The sequence below is a fragment of the Crassostrea angulata genome, chromosome 8, assembly GCF_025612915.1.
Source record: "Crassostrea angulata isolate pt1a10 chromosome 8, ASM2561291v2, whole genome shotgun sequence".
Lineage (NCBI taxonomy): Eukaryota > Metazoa > Mollusca > Bivalvia > Ostreida > Ostreidae > Magallana > Magallana angulata.
In genome coordinates this window covers 47417877-47436904 of record NC_069118.1, presented here as the reverse complement: position 1 = coordinate 47436904, position 19028 = coordinate 47417877, and the positions used below count along the sequence as shown (strand labels likewise).

Below are 19028 nucleotides of genomic sequence, written 5' to 3'. Positions count from 1 at the left end.
AACAAACATTACGTCAAATCAAACGATTATTTTCAAGAACTGAGTCTTGTCAGCGGTGATGATTTGTGATTAGGTCCACACACTGTTTCAGTTTCGGTTTGCTAGAGTAACTGCAAAGAAGAGTTGATTAAAAATCAACTCCCAAAAATGGTGATGTCACAAACGTTGAACGCTGTTAAGTGCAACGTCAAAAGCGAAAATCAAAGATCACGCTTGTGGCTGTTACAGTGGCTCTTCAATTGATTTGAAATTACCCATATGATAATACAGTAATTTTTATGTATAATTCACATTTGCAGACAACTTTTAATTGTTATTCAGTTTTTATGCACACACCGCTGCATTATGAGACTTTATCTTTCAAAAAATAAGGATCCAATGCTTAAAAGCAATTTCATATGCGATATAAGAAAATATAATAATAACATGATGATATTACTATTATATATCCTATGATTGTATTGTATTATACGATATGTGATATTGTATTATATGATAGTTTATTATATGATATTGTATCAAGTATCATGTATTATCATGTATTATTATCGCATGATTATGAGGGAGATATGAAGATGTTTTCCCCAGTTAAATTCATATTGACCGAGGGCATATCATTTAATACATATATATTATTATAACAGTAACTTGATCAGGTTCGGATCATCAGGTCAAACGAGACGCGTCTTTTTAAAAGTTTTAATTACAAAACTTTGTTTTTAAAATAAACTGTATGACGTTTACTGATATAACGTTGCCCTCGGGAAATATGATTTTCCCTGCAGGAATAAATCTTCCTATCTCCCTCACAATCATGCAATAAAAATATGATTTCTTATCAATATATTTTATCTATTGACATCAGTTTGTATTATATGATATGATATTGTATCATATGATACACGTAGGATATTGTATTAAATAACTAATCATATCATTTGATGCAATTTGGTTTTATGCAATATGATATTGAATCAGACATGTTTTATATTTTATCAGTGATTCAATAACATAAGATACAATACCATATGATACACTATAAAAAATAACCTTATCCTGCATCCGTCAACATTACACTACACTTCACCATCCAAGACTGTAGTGTGCATTGGTATCAAAAGATCCACCAGCCATGCATTTGTTGAAGTTAGGACATGTAGTAACTGAACTATGGTCATCAGAGAGCAACTGTCATCATCTCATAATACTCAAACAATGATTACTTACTATTTAAATAATAACAAAACATCAACAAAACGAATCCTCAATTTTATAACAATTATAATTACAAGTACAATTGCAAATTTTTACTCTAAATTTGTTTACATATTTTAAGAGAACAACAAATATTGAAAACAATACAAAATTATTGTAAATATATGTATATGGTAAACATGATAAATCCCATTCAAATCAGCATCTTTTAAGAATCATACTTTTGGGGACTCAAATGGGCTTAGCACTTGTATACAACTGTACATGTACAATACAAACAGTAGCGAAATCATTTTAAAATTTTCTACAATCAATTTTGTATTAATAGATATAACTATAAAGTTTTTTCCAGCAGAGTGTTTATATACATGTAATAAGCTATTGATTTAAAATATCAATAAAAGTATAAATAAATGGCCTATACTACTAATAGAAAGCAAATTCGGTTTTGAAATTTGTAGAAAATGTAATTTAAATCAAAACATGTTTCTATAGAGGTGAAAAAATGGGTTAAAATAAAGAAACTGAAATGATAATGCATGCATTTTAACAAAATCGTTCAAGGGAAATATTGATATTTTTCAGTGTTTTTTCACTCTTTGTCTGTGTATTAAATTCAAGTATTACATTTTAATATTGAAAAAATATAAGTAACAAGAAATAACTCTTCAACTTTAATGGGGAGTACAGTCAGAACATGATTAATTCAATCATAATGATTAATTTAATCGTGATTGAATGCCCGACTGTAATGATCTTCCCATAAAAGATAAAAAGAATTATTTCTCATTCATCAGCAACTTTTTTTCTAATTTTATTCAACTTTCAAACACAACGCACTAGATCTTTTGAACTGAAGTAAATTTGAAGGTGATTTCAAACAGGAACAAAATTGTTTTTCAATGCAATAAAAAAAATAGTTGGAGCATATATGTTACCCTGCACTCGTGCTTGTTTATCACCATTTTATTGCTTCATGATTTTAAAGAAGTCACTTGTTCCACACCTTTATAAAACTCATCCCAATAAATCCTAGCCCCTGCAGCCTCTGCATCCATCAGATTCTTTGTAAAACGTCCTAAGGTTGCCAATTTACCATTTTTGTTCATCCACATCTGAATTATCTGGTGGACTTGGGTGGGCACCGACAATGGATTTACCATTCGAATCCCATCAATGTCGGCTTGTTTTAATTGTAAGGCTTTTCCGAATATTTCAATATCACTACCCGCAACTTTGTTGAATTTAAGCAGGTCTGTGCTCACCAGAACGTGGGTTTTCCGTTCGTCTGTCAAACTTGCAAAATGATCTGATGATGACAAAAAAAAAAAATAAATAAAAAGATAAAAATAAAGGAATTAATAATTTTAATAAACACAATTAATTTTATTACATCTTGAAGAAAAATATGCTCTTTTATATTTTTTATATTTTATATATATATATCTTGCAATATAAACCGAATATTTGCATAACCATGTATCAACACCCTTGGGGTGTTTAATGATAACGCACCCTCTATGTATAATAAAATTGATTAAACACCCCTTTCCTGCCATATTTGTTCCATAAAGGTTCGGTTTTTAAGACTTCATTTAGAAATTGGAATGCGTCGTTCAATTCAGTTGTCCGAGCATCAGGTCAAATCATTACGTCGACGTCAACTTGGTACACAAACAGCTGACGCAAATTTACAGGAAAGAAACGCGATAGACATCGACGGATTTGTTGACAATAATTATCGATCACATAATTTTATATTGTTTTTTTTATGTTTTCTATTTGGAAAAATCATGACATGGCATTTTTATATTACATCCAATATCAGCCTTCGGTTGGTGTAAATCAACCCTTACGCCTGATGGCTCTCCGGCTGATAAACAGCGGCCTTGGGTTACTATAGGATGTGATATAAGAAATATGATGCAATAATCTATCAAAATCAATTTATTTTATTAAAGAGGTTAACAAGTTTAGGCATAACTTTAAATTATTTCCCCTTTTTCTCTCATAATCTGAATTTATTCTATGGCTAACTGTTAAAACTTTTCAAGCTTAACCGTTTACTAAACAAAATGAATCTATTAAAAAAAACAGTGCATGTATTCATTATCTAAAATCATTTCAATCATATATTTCTTTTTATAAACTTACCTAATACTGCCTGATTGTTTTGTGTGATCTTCGTACTCACAAGCTCTTTTACAATATGATTCGAATTGTGATTTTTCAATGCTGCAATAAATATCTCATACGCCTTTGGTCCAGATCTCAAAAGTAATTTTAAAAAAACTTCATTCCTTTTTTGAGGTGTATTTTCACCATCTATTTCTTCGAAGTGCGGCACATCCCATATTAGTTGCTCTATAAAATTATCCCTTATTTCGTCTTGAGCGAGTTGTTGAGTTAGAAAACTCATATTCTTTTCTATTCGTTGTGCATCTTCAGCAGAAATAGGTTGGTCAATCTGACTTTGCATTGTAGTCTACAAAACAACATTAAGATAATGAGGATTTTTTTTAAAATTGCATAATCTTCAGAGGGGTAATTTGTTATGGATAGATAGATAGATAGATAGATAGATAGATAGATAGATAGATAGATAGATAGATAGATAGATAGATAGATAGATATTGAAACTCGGTTAAAGCGAAGTCCTAGGGACCAATGGATTTACTTTGTTATATACGTATTTCCTTACATTTGTATAATGAATCCGTAATAAAACTTATAGCGAATTCACTATATAAATGTTTTCTTTCCCCATACTATAATTTTTGCTAACTGAGGCTTAAAATAAAAATGCATTACTTTGATACCTTGGATTGTGAATTGAAAAAATTATATGAAAATAAATTCTTTCAAACTATTACGCAAAATGGTAATGCAAACCTTTTTAAACTGCAATTTTTTTTTATTAAAGTGTTAAATTTCTTCACTATTCTTCTCTACGGGATTCAAAATCAGTTAGCTATATCCGTAAATTCGTTATATTCGAATTCGTTTTAATCGTAACATTTTGCCAGGATTTATTAAGAATTTTACCAGGGACTCAATAAAACTTCGCTATAACCCTTAAACAGGTTTATCATACCCCTGTGTATTGTATGATCTTTGTACTTTCAAGCTTTTCTACAATATAATCTAAACTCTGCTTTTTCAATGCTGCAATAAATATCTTATATGCCCTTGGTCCAGATCTCAAAAGTAATTTCAAGAAAACTTCATTTCGTTTTTGAGGTGTTTTCTCCGCATCTATTTCATGGAAGTCGTGCTCATCCCATACATCTTCGTCCATGAAATCACGCCTTATTGAATTTTGGTCGAGATTTCTGTTTAAAAATCCCCAATTCTTCTTTATTCTTTGAGCATCATCAGCAGAAATAGGGCTGTTTATCTTACTTGGCATTGTTGACTAGTCTGCAAAACAAGATTAACGTTATCAGAAAAAAAGATCTTTTTTAAATTGCATAATCCTAAGAGAGGGAATTTTTTTTACCATGAGAGAGGTACATAATACATAGGTTTTTTTCTGTACCTTGAGTAGACTCACTAATGCACCATAATTGGCTTGTATAATTAGGCAAGTTGATTAATTTTATACAACAATATATATTTAGCATCGTGTTGATAGTGTGCGAGTTGTGAATAGGTAAGAAGCTAGACAGATGTTTAGTGGATTTTGTTTTTCATTGAGTCAATTCATGGCACTCAACTTAGTTGAACATGCTGAAATAGTTGCATATGAATGCACTGGTGGCAAACTTACTTCAAATATTAAAAGTCATTCTTTTAAGCATGAAATAATTGTTATACACGTATTCTTTTTACTTCTTTCTTTTTCATTTATCTGTAGAAATAGTGTTCTTTTGTATAAACATCCTTAAGTTTACAGATAAGGTTATGTGCGCAAATTTCTGCTCAAACCGATACACCGATTTATTATACATGTACTTCTAACGTCTGTGTATTTTTTAAATATAAAATAACAGAAAATAAACATGCTATTCTATCTTACTGTGATTTAGTGTCCTTGCTATCTGCTCATAATTAATTAATTGTACAAAGTCATGAAAATTATGCACCAGCAGTATTCGAATTTCCTTGTTTATAATCTCGGAACACCTCTGATATTATCCGAGTTAGTTAAAGGGGTGTTACTATATTTAATTTAAAGTCCGACGACTAGATCTAATTTGTTTAACGTTACCATCAAGAAAATAGGCATTGCCAAAAAATAAAGTTTTCTTCGGTAAAATAAAATACAGATTTTTTTACTTGATATGAGGATGAAAACGAGTTTATATAAACCCTCGCTAAAAATATTGCTGTTGAGGGGGGACAAGAAACTTGCTATCGTCCTCAAAGCCCGTTTATAGATATATAACATACATTTACATGGTACACTTCAGTCTTCATTTGAACAATGTTACAAATCCCAAACCCTTAAACATATATACATGTATAACTGTTGTCGTAAAACCGATATTATGTAAACATTACACCGTACATGTACATAAGGCAATATAAGCAATACCTTATGATGAACAAATATGGATCATGCATGGAACATCACAAAGACAAAACAGGTAGGTGTATACTGGTGAGTGGAAGGGACTGGACTGGCCACTGGAGCTCCAGGTATTGGGGTGGGCAGTGGACCAGGGTCAGAGGTCATTTACATGTTCCACAGGTTCATGTATTAGTAAACAATGTACATATCACTACATTTTCACAGACTATTAAATTACCTCAAATAATGAAAAAGACAATGGGTTGATTTCCAACAGAATAACTATCTTTGCTTCAATGTTGATTGGCATGTTATAACGTTAAATATTTACATTTTCCAGTGTCTTGCCTGTGATAACACTACGTGTCGATTTTGTACTGTATAACCCATAACTTCAAATGACGCCAAATTGAGGCGCCAGCGGGATTTGCATATTTATATTTAAATATTTAATCGTACAATTGCTTAAAATTTTATAAATGTAAGTAATAAGGAATCATTCTCTGAATAATATGAGGCGATAATTTCGGTCGGTATCATAAAGCCCGTCGGGCTTTATTGGATTTGATCACACCCCGACCAAAATTATCACCTCATAATACTCAAAGAATGATTCCTTATTCCTTAAATAAAATAACTTCTTGGTTATATAAACTCATTCTGAGAGTTATTTCTACATTTACCTGTTGTTATATCAACAAGTATCCGTTTTTCTACTTTCAATTTAAGCTGGAAATGACATCTTCTCAGTAATATACAAAACAAACCCGATTAACTTATCTATTTCCGGAATATGTGAACTGTATTTAGAAGTGGCTGGTAAGGGATATTCCAGAGGCGTGTATCGTGTGTGTGTGTGGGGGGGGGGGGGGGGGGGTCAACGGCGCTTCTTACACGAGTTTGGGTGAGGTAAAAACATTATATAGATTCTAATGTTATTTTTAAACTACTCTTTAAAAACATTGTAAACCTCTAATATATTTCAAAATTTGATCATATACATAAAACAAAACATAAAATTAAAAAGAAACTTACTTTTTGGGACATCATATGTTAAGATCAAAGATGCATCAACTGATCAATCTTATCATTCTAAGAATCTAAAGATAAAGAGGTTACCCTTCCGTCTAAATTTTGACGCTTGCTTTTTAAAAAATCTAAAAAATTTAGACGGCATTCACGTGATGTGTCGTATTCCATGACAGAACTTAATTCTTGAATAGTTTTCTGCATTTTAAGCAATTAATGTGCAACTGATAAATGTATAACTCTAAGTTTAAAAGAGAAAGATAAGCCATATAAGGTGTTATGGGACATCTGTCGATATTAATGTGGATACTAGTACATTATAACCAAAATACTTTTACCGGTTTAGAATTTCCAAATTTTACAATATTTGACCCCAAAAAAGTGATTAAAAACTTTTTGAAAATGTAAAAAAACATTAAGCCCAAGCAGGATTCAAACTCATGACATACAGATTCATAGTTAACGTTATAACCCATAAACATATAACAATACATCTATTTTGAAAGAAAACATTTTATAATTTTTCTTTTATTGGGTATTTCGATATAAAGTTCGTAAAAATATGGATATATCCCATACCACCTTAACCTGACTTTACACAAATATGTCAAGATATCTCAATTTCCGTAATAATTTTGAAAAAAATATGAAGAAAATTCTGGTGAAAAAAAGTATTAATCAGTTGTGATATAATTTTGTTTTTAATTTTACAAGATACTATACAAATAATTTGAAGAGAAAAAATCCCCACGCATTTATTTAACAAAAAAGTAGGGACTTACTCTTGGATTATGTGCATAAATATATCCAAAGCCTGGAATATATTTGTACAATAGCATTCAACTAGACTTGTCCTAATGGGACTTACACCCCAGCAATGCTTATTTAAAAGATGACAAATATGAATTTGATTAAAGTAACTTAAAAATATAATTGACTCATTTAGGTTTGACACGTATATAAAAAAAATATTCTATATTTGTTAAGAAAAATTTTAGTCAACAAAGAATAAAACAGTCAAAATTCACATTACTGTAAAATACCCCTTTTAATATAACCTTAAATTGAATACGTTTGTAATTTGAGTCTTGACTGATGCATATAATTGTCTTAAAATTTTCTTATTCTTTTATGGTACAATGCAACTCTCAGAAATTTTATCCCATAGAACTATGAATGAGCTTGCATTTTGATATCATTTTGCCTTATCACATTTGCATTATTTTTGTATATAAATATTAATAGCACTACATTCATACCAATGATTTTGAATTTCACTTACATTAATGGCCTATAGGATCAATTTATTTGACCACTAAATTTGAACAGCTTCTACGTGTCATTATTCAAAATAATTCATTTCTTTGTTAAAAATGATATAAATTATTTAAGGAATAAATTTTTCTGCCTATGTTATACAGTATAACAACTTGGGACAGTTCACGCTAATATAAACCGCTTTGCAGTTTATAAAAAAACGTAATCTTTCCAAAGTTATGCTATACTTGTATAACATAGGTGATAAATGGAATCTTTTCCTTATAATTTAATTTTTTTACAACTAAAATCAGAATATAAGACCCATAATTTAGTAAAGTGATGTTAATTTTTAACAAATCTTAAACATAACGTCAAGCGGGTTAATATGTTTTGCATCTTCGTAGGCTATGTATGTTATAGGATATATATGAATTTGTTTAACCAATAAGTGTTACAACCAGAATTAAATAATTCCCTATCATGATAGAACCTTTTGGTTTATTTGAAACTGTATTCAAAACAAAATAAAATATTTATTAAAATTTAGGTCCTAAGGATGTATCAATTACAAACAACTAATTTGCATTTTGAGTTGATAGCATACTTATTAAACATATAATTATTAAATTAAGAAATAAAGACAAAAAAAAACTCATTCTGAATGTTCTTATTTAAATATATTTTAGAGCGTTTACTATAAATTAATTAACAAACATTGCTAGGATTAACTCCCTTACTTTTCAACATCAGTGTACAATATACAGGATACGGAAAATGAAAACTAATAAGATTATTAAATCTTTTCTGATCTTAAAATAAAAATTGCAGGTGCAAATCTTCAGATGGTGTTCAACATGTTATGCCTACAGCCAAATGGACAGACAGACGGGCATGGCGATTCAAATAAACCCCCCAAACTTTGTTTGCGGGGGTAATAAAAAACCATTAAGAGGGCCAGATTAGAACAAAACATCAACAAAAAGAATCCTCCAAACATTTTAACAATTTCATTCACACAAAACATAACCTTCCATCTACATGTAAAATTTTTACTCCAATTTGATTTACATGTATTAATTAGAATAAATAGTATTGCCCACAATACAATACAATATTATTGTAAATATTTATGTATATGGTAAGCATGGTACATGTAAATAGCAATCAAGTGGAAAATTGTATATTATACGTTATGGGACTCAAATATGCATAGCACTTGTACATAAATGTACCATACACACAATACGCGTCCAATAAGGAAGTAATTTTTACATTTCTACTATCAATTTTGTTTTAATGAATCTGAATCTATTAACTGCATTATTTCTGTCCATTGAAGTGTATATAGGAAATAATTATGATTCATCAAATATTATAAGTTATTGATAAAAAGTGAAAGAACTTACACATTTTGCAAAATAAATATTTTCTCCAGGAAAATGATACGAGTTAACAAAACTTAGTAAGTTTAAATGAATTATTAATTTTCTGATTTTTTTAAATTTCATAGTTATCACTACCAACTTATTAACTTGTTAAAGTTTCTTGCTGTTGAAATAAGAAAATGATATAATCATGCATGTACTAGTATTTAACAAAATCTTTCAAGGAATTTTTTTTTACTCTTTTCAGTGTCTTTTTCTGTGTAAACTTTTAATTGTACATTCTCTAATTGAAAAAAAAATAAATAGTCGCTATAGCACGAAAATTTTCTTTGACTTTTGTGGGGAAACAAACACAGTCCGTACATGATTCAATCTCCGACGAGCTTTATTGGATTTGATCAAGTGCCCGACATCAATGATTTCTCCATAAATGTTGAGGAATGATTTCTTATTCCTAAAATAAATTCTATCTGAAGGCACCATTTTTTCTATCCTTATTCAAATTCCAAACTCACTGCATATAAGCATTTTGAAGTGAAGCAAAATCGTGCCGTACCAGTGTTGAAATTGTGGGTGATTTCAAACAGGAATAAAAGTGTTTTTCAATGCCATAAAAAGTAGCAATGGTCGATGACCATGTGTTACTCTGCACAAATTATTGTTTTTTTTTTTTTGGATTCATGATCCTGCTGAGTTTTTAAGAAGTCACTTCTTTCACACCTTGATCAAAAACATCCCAATCAACACTAGCCCCTGCAGCCTCCGCGTCCATCAAACTCTTAGTAAATGTTCCTAAGGTTGCCATTTTACCATTTCTGTTCCTCCACTTGAGTATAATCTTGTGGATTTGGGTGGCCACTGAGTGTGAATTTTCCATTCGAGTCGAATCAATGTCTGCTTGTTTCAATTGTAAGGCTTTCCCGAATATTTCAATATCACTACCCACAACTTTGTTGAATTTGAGCAGGGTTGCTTCCGTCAGAACATGAGTTTTCTGGTTGTCTGTCAAACTAGTTAAATGATCTGATGGCAAAAAAAAAAAAACAAAAAAAAAAAAAAAAAAATAATGTTCAAATTCATAAATTTTAAAAACACTATTGATTTTAATATATCTTATACTTAAAAATTATACTCTTTTTCGCCCAGTGTAATACGAAACAAACAAGAGGCCAACAGGCCTTAACGGTCACCTCAGTACCATAGCCCATTCACAGACCTGTTATGGAATCTCATATATATGCATTTAAATAAGTATGATTGTGCAGTTAAAAAAATTAAAATTATAATGACGATCACCTCTCTGCCTGAAATCTTTCATTTAGTCCCCGATAAATTTTAATGAAATCTTTGCAAAATTTTACGTTTATAACAAATTCGGATATAACGAATTTATGGATATAGCGAACTGATTTTGAGTACTGTAGAAGTGAATATTAACAAAATTTAAGACTTTTATAACGAATTTCTTTACAGTTAAAAAAAATAATCGTTTGAATTATTATTATTTTCATATAAATTCTTTAATTTACAATTCGATTTGTAAAGGTATCAAAAGAATGTATTTTCATAATAAGCCTCAATTAGCAAAAAATAAAGTCTGGTTTAAGAAAAATGTATATAGTGAACTCGCTATAGTTATTATTAAGAATTCGTTATACGAATATAAAGAATTACGGATATAACAAAGCAAATCCATCGGTCTCTAGGACTTCGCTATAACCGAGTTTACTGTATTTTTGCGAAAAATGAACTAAAAGATAGACAAATCAGCTTAAAAAAATATTTCTACTGGTAAATTGACCCTGTGTAAACAAAATCAATGCACGAGCCTTGTATACATGACAAAGAATTGTGAGCCCTGTATCTTGCTTAAAACTCTATGACTGACCCTCAATTTTCAATTGATTACTAGATATTCATTCCTAAAGCATTCTAAATTATACAAGAGGCCCATGGGCCACATCGCTCACCTGAATAACAATAGGTATGATAAAATCAGCTTATTGGAGTTATAATACAAACTAGCTGGTCAATGTATAATACGTGTAGATCCTGTATAAATAAAAATTCATTTTCCCCCTGGATATTTTTATGATTATTATCTTCTATACTTCTATACTTCTCTACCTGGTTGATTTTATAGTCATATCACATGTTGAGGATTGCAGCTATCAAAAAGAACCTAGACAATCGTTTATATACGGGATAGTAACCTTCATCAAACTCTGAACCCTTTGTAACAAATCATGTTTTTAACAAGTTTAACTGACTTTCTTGGGTGTTTCATCTAGCCTGATAAACAGTGATGTACGCTAGATAAATTTACTAGAAATACCAGCTTTTGTTTTTATTAATCACTTCTATTCGTCCATTTCTGGTCTGAGACAAATATATATTGTTTCAACGAGATAGCAGATTTGGCAAAGACGTGAACAACCAAACTTTGAGGAAAGATTGACTTAGGATTGTAAAAATGTTAAACGTTTGGTTTCTTTCGGCGTTACTTCCGGTCGTCACAGAAAGTACTTCAAAAATTGATTTCTTTTCCATTCTCGTTGTTTTACATGGAAGTAAAGTCTGGATATTTCATTCACAATAATTAGCATATCCACTATTTTTCTGTGTGAGAAAGCAATGTCTTACAGTTAAATTGATACATGTATATAAAAACAGAAGACTTTTTGTTGTTTTTGCAACAAGAGTCTAGTTCTATATATTCTTATATTAAAATTTGACAACCCCCCCCCCCCCTATTGTAGCACCACCTTACTACTGGGGATCATGATTTTCATAACTTTGAATTGACACTACCTGGAGATGCTTCAGGTTTCAGCTTTCCTGGCCAAATGGTTCTTGAAAGGAAGATTTCTGAAAAGTTCTCAAAAATTTTCAATAATTCCTAATTATCTCTCTTTGAAAAATAGTGTAATCCTAAATTTTTACAACTTTGAATTCCCTTTGCCTAAGAATGCTCTGTGCCAAGTTTGGTTGAAATTGGTGAAATGTAAAAAGTTTACAGACAGATGGACAGACAAAATGTGATCAGAAGTATATTAACATGATTAAGGTATAAATAGTTCTTCTTTAGTATCTAAATGTGACAGTAATAGTGCATTAGTGATAAAATACAATCGCCGTTTCAAAATATATATGCTTACTTATCTTTACGTCTGAATTTACAACTTCTTAATCACATTATCTTTGATGATTAATTACTAAATATGAACATACAAGGAAAGATAAGTCCATTATGAACAAGCAAAGGGAGATAACTCTATTAACTGTTCTTTAATTGAAATTCCAGGGCAGAATATTAACAAATAAGAAATATACCTCCCAAGTCATAACCCTTGCCTTACATGAAGGTGACATGAAATATAATTAGAGATGAAAGCTTAATATTTTTTCTAAATAAAATTATGCAGTCAGTTCTATTTCTGTGTTAGTAGACATTTTTAAACATTATATACATTACCACCTCCATGACCCTTTGGGCCACACCCTGCAGTAAGAAACCCTTCCCTATACATTAAATATGACTTTTGGCTCCGCCCTAGATTCAAAATCCCTACCTTGGGGGACATAAAATTCACCATTTTGGTAAAGAAGACAATTTTTTAATAATAAATGCATTAACACTATCTGACCATTTTGGCCCCACCCTCGAGTTAGAACTCCAACATGTACCTTGTGGGACATGAAATTTACAATCTTGGTAGATCAACGGCATCCTAGTCTACAAAATTATGTAATCAATTTAGATTTCTTACAGATGTGTGGGAGAAGAAAAGATGATTTTTAAACATTATAAGCATTTAAACTATGTGACCATTTTGGCAAAACCCATTCCCCAAGGGACTTGAAATTTACAATTTTGGTAGAGGGTTTCCCGATCTACATATTTATTCAGGTTTTTTTAAAAAGATGTGTGGGAGTAGAGATGAAGATTTTTTAACATATTAATATGCATTCATACTATATAGCCATCTACACCCGCCCTCGGGCCTGAACCCCTGACCCAGGGGCCATAAATTTCACAATTTATGTAGAGGAGTTCATGGACATTATAATCAGGCATCCATTTTTTCCCAACATGTGTGAAGTAAGAAGAAGATTTTCTAAGATTTAATACATTTTCACTATATGGCTATAATGGCCACCCTAGGGCCTGAACCCCTGTTCCACGGGTCCTGAATTTCACAATTTTGGTAAAGAGCTTCATGGACATCATTATAACTATGCATTCAGTTTTTTCCTCAAATGTTTGGGAGTAAAGAAGACATTTTTTTAACATTAATATTTGGCCCCAACTATGACACCCTGAGGACGATAGGGCTAGAATTTCACAGTTAAGATTCCTCTTACCATAAAGATGCTTCATATTAAATATGGTATTAATAGGCCTTGTATTGTCAAGAGGAAGTTAAAAATGTAAAATTGTTAACATACGACACACGACGACAGAAGTAGACGATTGCAATAAGTTACCTGAGTCACTATGGTGACATTGAAATTTACCTACCCATGCATCATAAACCCTTGGAATGGATAATAATTTTGTTTTGGTATATTTATGTTCGGATATCGATTCTTATTGTTACAAAATTTATTTAAGTCTATTCATTTTCAGTTAATATTATGACTTAGAAATTGGTATGCATCATTCAATTCCGTTGTCCGAGCATGTTGTCAAATGGTTATATTGACATCAACTTTCTATACAAACATTTGGCACAGATTGACAGGAAAGTTTATATACAAGTAAAAGAAACCAAGTTCTTGACATACAATCTTAGCTCTTGGTTACTGTATATCAGTCCTCAAGTCTGACTGCTCTCCAGCTGACTTAAAGCGGCCTAAATATGTATATAGATCAAATTATTTTATTAAAGAGTTCAACAAATTAAGGCATAAATTAACTTCACATTATTTCCCCTTTCTCTCTCATGATCTGAATTTGTTCTACTCCCAAATGTTTGGCCTTTTTAAGCTAAACTGTATACTGAACAAAACGAATCTATATCAAGAACAGTACAGTTATCCATTGTCTAAAATCATTTCAAATTTTCAATCATTTATTAAATTTCATTTTGTAAACTTACCTAATACTGCCTGATTGTTTTCTGTGATCTCCGTACTCTCAAGCTTTTCTACAATATGATACGAATTGTGATTTTTCAATGCTGCAATAAATATCTTATACGCCCTTGGTCCAGATCTCAAAAGTAATTTCAAGAAAACTTCATTTCTTTTTTGAGGTGTTTTCTCCGCATCTATTTCTTGGAAGTCGGGCAAATCCCATATATCTTCCACCATGAAATTATCCCTTATTGCTTCTTGCTCAAGTTCTGATTTTAGAAAAATCCAATTCTTTTTTATTCGTTGCGTATCCTCAGCAGAAATAGGGTTGTTTATCTTACTTGGCATTCTATTCTACAAAAAAAGATTTAGATAATCATTAGAAATTTATTTGTAATTGCATAATCCTCATAGCAGTTATTTTTTTGGGGGGTCATGTCAGAGAGGAATAGGGGTTCTGAGGGGCTTTTTTCAGTAACTTTCAAGCCTAACATGTGCACTTTAATTCATGCATTAATAGCATAGTGTCAATATTGTGCCTTTGACTTGTTAACAGTTTGGGAACAAGCATCAGGTTAAATTAATGGTACATGTAAGCTGCAGCTGTTGCCATTGGTTACATAACACAATTAACCAAGAAAAAATTGGCGAATAAATTCCAGCGGCACTCACCCTAACTGTCACACATTCAAACATAAATATATTAAAAAACAGATGTTAGTTTTTTGTTTTTGTTTTTTGGGAATTGATTTAAATCAACTTTCTATGCAGTTACTCTGGTAAACCTGAAGTGAAACAGTATTTGGACTTTAGCACAAATCATCGCTGCTGACAAGACTTATTATTTGAAAATAATCCATAAATTTGATGTAATATATTTTGAGGCATTGCTTTTCAAGGAAACTAATTTAATTATAAATGCCTTGAAAATAGTCAGATTTTATATGGTTTAAACAATTTAGATAATTTTTATTGTTGAAAAGTGTTCCTGCACCTTAGTTCAATATTGCTTGGATACAATTTCCCAGAAATGTTTCGATTACCATGATTACTGCTACATAATGCATTGTAGAGTTTGATGGAGTTAGTTTTATCTTTAAACATTAGATATTTATATTTATGAGGTTTCAATCTTTAATCTAGAATTCTTTTCGAAAAAGTCCGATAATTCATATTAAAAATAATGTGCGTTATTATTCAAATACAGCATTAAGGTGGCTCTATACACCACTTTTTGATGACGCAGTACGCAAAAAAGTAAATCTGGAATCATTAGTGATGGGCCAATTATCGCCGACAATCTAAAGTCGGTCGCTAAATGTCTCCCGATGTCGATGATCGATTAAGATTTTCATAATCGATTATTTTAAAAAAAATTTAATACAAACGTAAGTTACGAAAATTCTTCGTACGACTTGACTTTTTCAAACATCAAAACGAAAATAGGTTTATTAACAAAATGGCGGCGCGATGTGCAAGCTTCGGGTACGAGGCAAATGCCACTAATCAAGATCCCAACAATAACATGACTCAGGAAATATTTCCATATCCAAATACAAACTTTAAAGTATTTTGGATTGTTGACTTGCTTATTTTCTTGAATAAAAACCTTGAAATGTTCTGGTGAAACATTGAAGTGGTACATGTATGTCTTGTGACTCGGCCAGTAGTAAATTTTCTAGTCACGATGTTTAAATGTTATATTAAATTGGTTTAATGTTTTTGAAATAGAATTTGAACTCTGAATTTCAAATTAATTTGTTATATTTTAAATTGTTTAATATGTTAATTGTTTGAAGTTTGAACTTGTTTCTAACTTTTCTTTTATCTAACCAGGTGCAGTAAATAAGATTGTGTGTGCATACATGTAATAATATATAAATTTTATTAACATATATTATTTGATTTATTTGAAAAAATGTTTAATAATTTCAAACAACTGAAACAAGTATATATTACTGTATATACAACGCAAGACGCAAGTTTTTGTTCAGAGTTTCATTCAATTCAACATAATTTGAAAATTTTCGATTATTTAATCGATTATACACTTTCGATTATTTCCGATAATCGATTATGAAATTTTTCCGATTTCCCATCACTAGGAATCATGCATTTCCGGTGCTGGCTGATTTAACCTGAGGCGAATTGTGTGGGGACAGCTCTTTTGAAAAATTTGTTATATGAATAGATTTAACTTGATAATTGGAAAATTCAATACTTACAATAATGCGGTATATGACACCTTCACGTTGTGTCGTATTATTTATCGAAATAAAGAATAAAATCAAGTATAATTTTTTGAATACTTTCTTTCCCATCACCTTCATCTTACAGCCTGGCGCAGTGGATTTAGTGGGTTCACTACTAACCTGTAGGTCATGAGTTCGAATCCCGTTGAGGACAATTAAATTTTTGACTTTTCAAAATTTTCTAAAACGTATTTTTTGGTTGAATATTGTGAAAGAAAATTCTAAACCAGTGAAAGTATTTCAATCAAAATATATTTTTATCCACATTAATATCAACAGGTGTTCCTAATTACCACCTTAAGGGGGATGGGAGGGTGGCTTTGAATTTCTCTTAGGTTGGGATACATAAATCCTATTAGTTAATTTTCTCCTTTATTTATTTGACTTAGTTTTGCATTAAAGCAAATATACCTACTTATATAGGCCTATAATGAAATATGTATGTATTTATCATTCCAACATGATGTTTAGGAAATTTTCTACATCTCGGAAATGAAAAGTCCCCAATGTGTTTGGGCCTTGGGACTTAGGAACGATAACTCTTACCTGAGGAACTTTCATACCAAATAAATTTAAAATATTTTTTGTGTTTATTTGCATTGATTTTCATTCAAATTTTTATGTCACATTTATTAAAATACATTTTCTTATAACATCAAGCAGCCTTTTCAGATGATTTGTCAACAGAGTAAGAAAATATGAAAATTTATGTTTTGGGGAAATACTAAAAAAAATTGCAATAATAAAATTTTTTAATGTTAAGAAGTGTTATATTTTTTTTAAGTGTCCAAAGGAAATATCCATCATATGACAAAAAAAAATTCTCTTAATTTGTTAATAGTTAACTTTTTAAAAATTATTTTACAAAAACGCGAAAAAACATTTAAAAATTCTTTAAAAATATTCATAGTATCCCTATCATCATTTTAATATTTGATTAATTTTGTTTTTTGGTCTTCTATTGAAAATTGGAATAAACTGTGGGTGTATAGAGCCACCTTAAGAAACTACTTTCCATGCCTAAAAACATATCATTGATTTACAATAAATAATCATCAATAAAATCAACTAGCGTTAGTACTTCAGTACTTTGATTTTATTGAGTCATTGCATGGCATTCCAGATACCTGAACATGCTGAAATAATTGCACAATACTGCACTGGTTCAAATGTTAAAGGTCATTGACTCATTTTTTTTTAGCTTGAAACAATAGTAAAACACATATTCTTTATACTTGTTTCTTTCTCATTTAACTGTAGCAACTACATGTATTCATTTGTATAAATGTCATGTACATATAGGTAAGCTGGAGATCATTCATGTATGCCCCAATGTTGGCTCAAACCAATTCCAATTTATTATACTGTGTATATTTTTTCAATGTAAAATTACAATGAATAAACATGCTCCTTTTCCCCCATGATATACCATAGTTTTTTGCTATCTGCCTATGGTGGATTTAGTCATAATAAATATCAAGTTTATTTCTCCCCTCACTGCGAAAAATAGTTGCTGTCGAGAAGGACAATTTAAGTTAAAACTTGCTATCGTCCTCATAGCGAGTAAGTATAGGTATAATATATAACATACACTACAGTGTAGTACAGTCTCACATCCTTATATGTAACTATTTATAGATCATTATCACTCATAATAAACTGATAAATGAAATAGACAGGCTGATTTCCTTCCGTCAGTCCGTGTTGATTAATATGTTACTTAATCTGAGAGTTATTTTTATATTCATAATTACCTGTTGAAATATCACCAGTTGGTTAGATTTAATTATTCTGATAGTCATTTTTATATTTACCTGTTGTATTTGATATAATGTCACCAGACAGGTATCCTTTTTTCTTTAAATTTAATCAGGAAATAATATCTTCACAGTAGTATATAAAACTAGCTCGATAAATATATTTATTTCCGGGTTCCTTGGTGGATCTAGAGGAGTGCTCCTTCAATGGTTGTGATGGGTGGTGGGTGGTGGTGGTGGTGGTGGTGTGGGGGGGGGGGTGTTAAGGGCACTTCCTACACGAAGTTCGGGTGGTTAAGTTGGGGCAATGAGAAATTATATTTATATATGTGTTTTTTTATAAGCACTCACGGATAGCTATAGGTCCGCGCGCAAGTATTCTTGTATTTGTGTAATTCATTAATTAATTTGTGGATATTAATAATCGTTTGATAGTTACTTATTTCAAAACGAGAAAATCATTTACCATTTTAGGTACTGTCTTTACTGTCCCATCACTGTTTCGCTCTCGTCCTCTTTTCGAAATGGGGGGGGGGGG

General features: G+C 30.7%; 2 protein-coding genes across 4 annotated transcripts; both read right to left on the bottom strand.

Moving 5' to 3' along the window:
* Window positions 1–1253: 1253 nt before the first annotated feature.
* Window positions 1254–6477, bottom strand: LOC128158261 (uncharacterized). Of its 3 annotated transcripts, none has more exons than XM_052821021.1 (4): window positions 6412–6477; window positions 4310–4635; window positions 3370–3700; window positions 1254–2524 (listed from the first exon to the last, which is right to left on the bottom strand). In XM_052821021.1, exons 2-4 carry the CDS (start codon window positions 4622–4624, stop codon window positions 2190–2192), a joined length of 981 nt encoding a protein of 326 aa, XP_052676981.1. In that variant the 5' UTR covers window positions 4625–4635; window positions 6412–6477; the 3' UTR covers window positions 1254–2189. The 3 variants fall into 3 exon arrangements, with proteins under 3 accessions (XP_052676981.1, XP_052676980.1, XP_052676982.1); XM_052821020.1 differs by lacking the exon at window positions 6412–6477 and adding an exon at window positions 5753–6403; XM_052821022.1 differs by lacking the exon at window positions 6412–6477 and adding an exon at window positions 5967–6403.
* A 243-nt stretch (window positions 6478–6720) lies between these two features.
* Window positions 6721–18676, bottom strand: LOC128158265 (death domain-containing protein CRADD-like). The gene is made up of 3 exons (XM_052821027.1): window positions 18548–18676; window positions 14505–14835; window positions 6721–10425 (listed from the first exon to the last, which is right to left on the bottom strand). The coding sequence occupies exons 2-3, from the start codon at window positions 14827–14829 to the stop codon at window positions 10100–10102; spliced, it is 651 nt and encodes a 216-aa protein (XP_052676987.1). The 5' UTR covers window positions 14830–14835; window positions 18548–18676; the 3' UTR covers window positions 6721–10099.
* Between the last annotated feature and the right edge of the window lie 352 nt (window positions 18677–19028).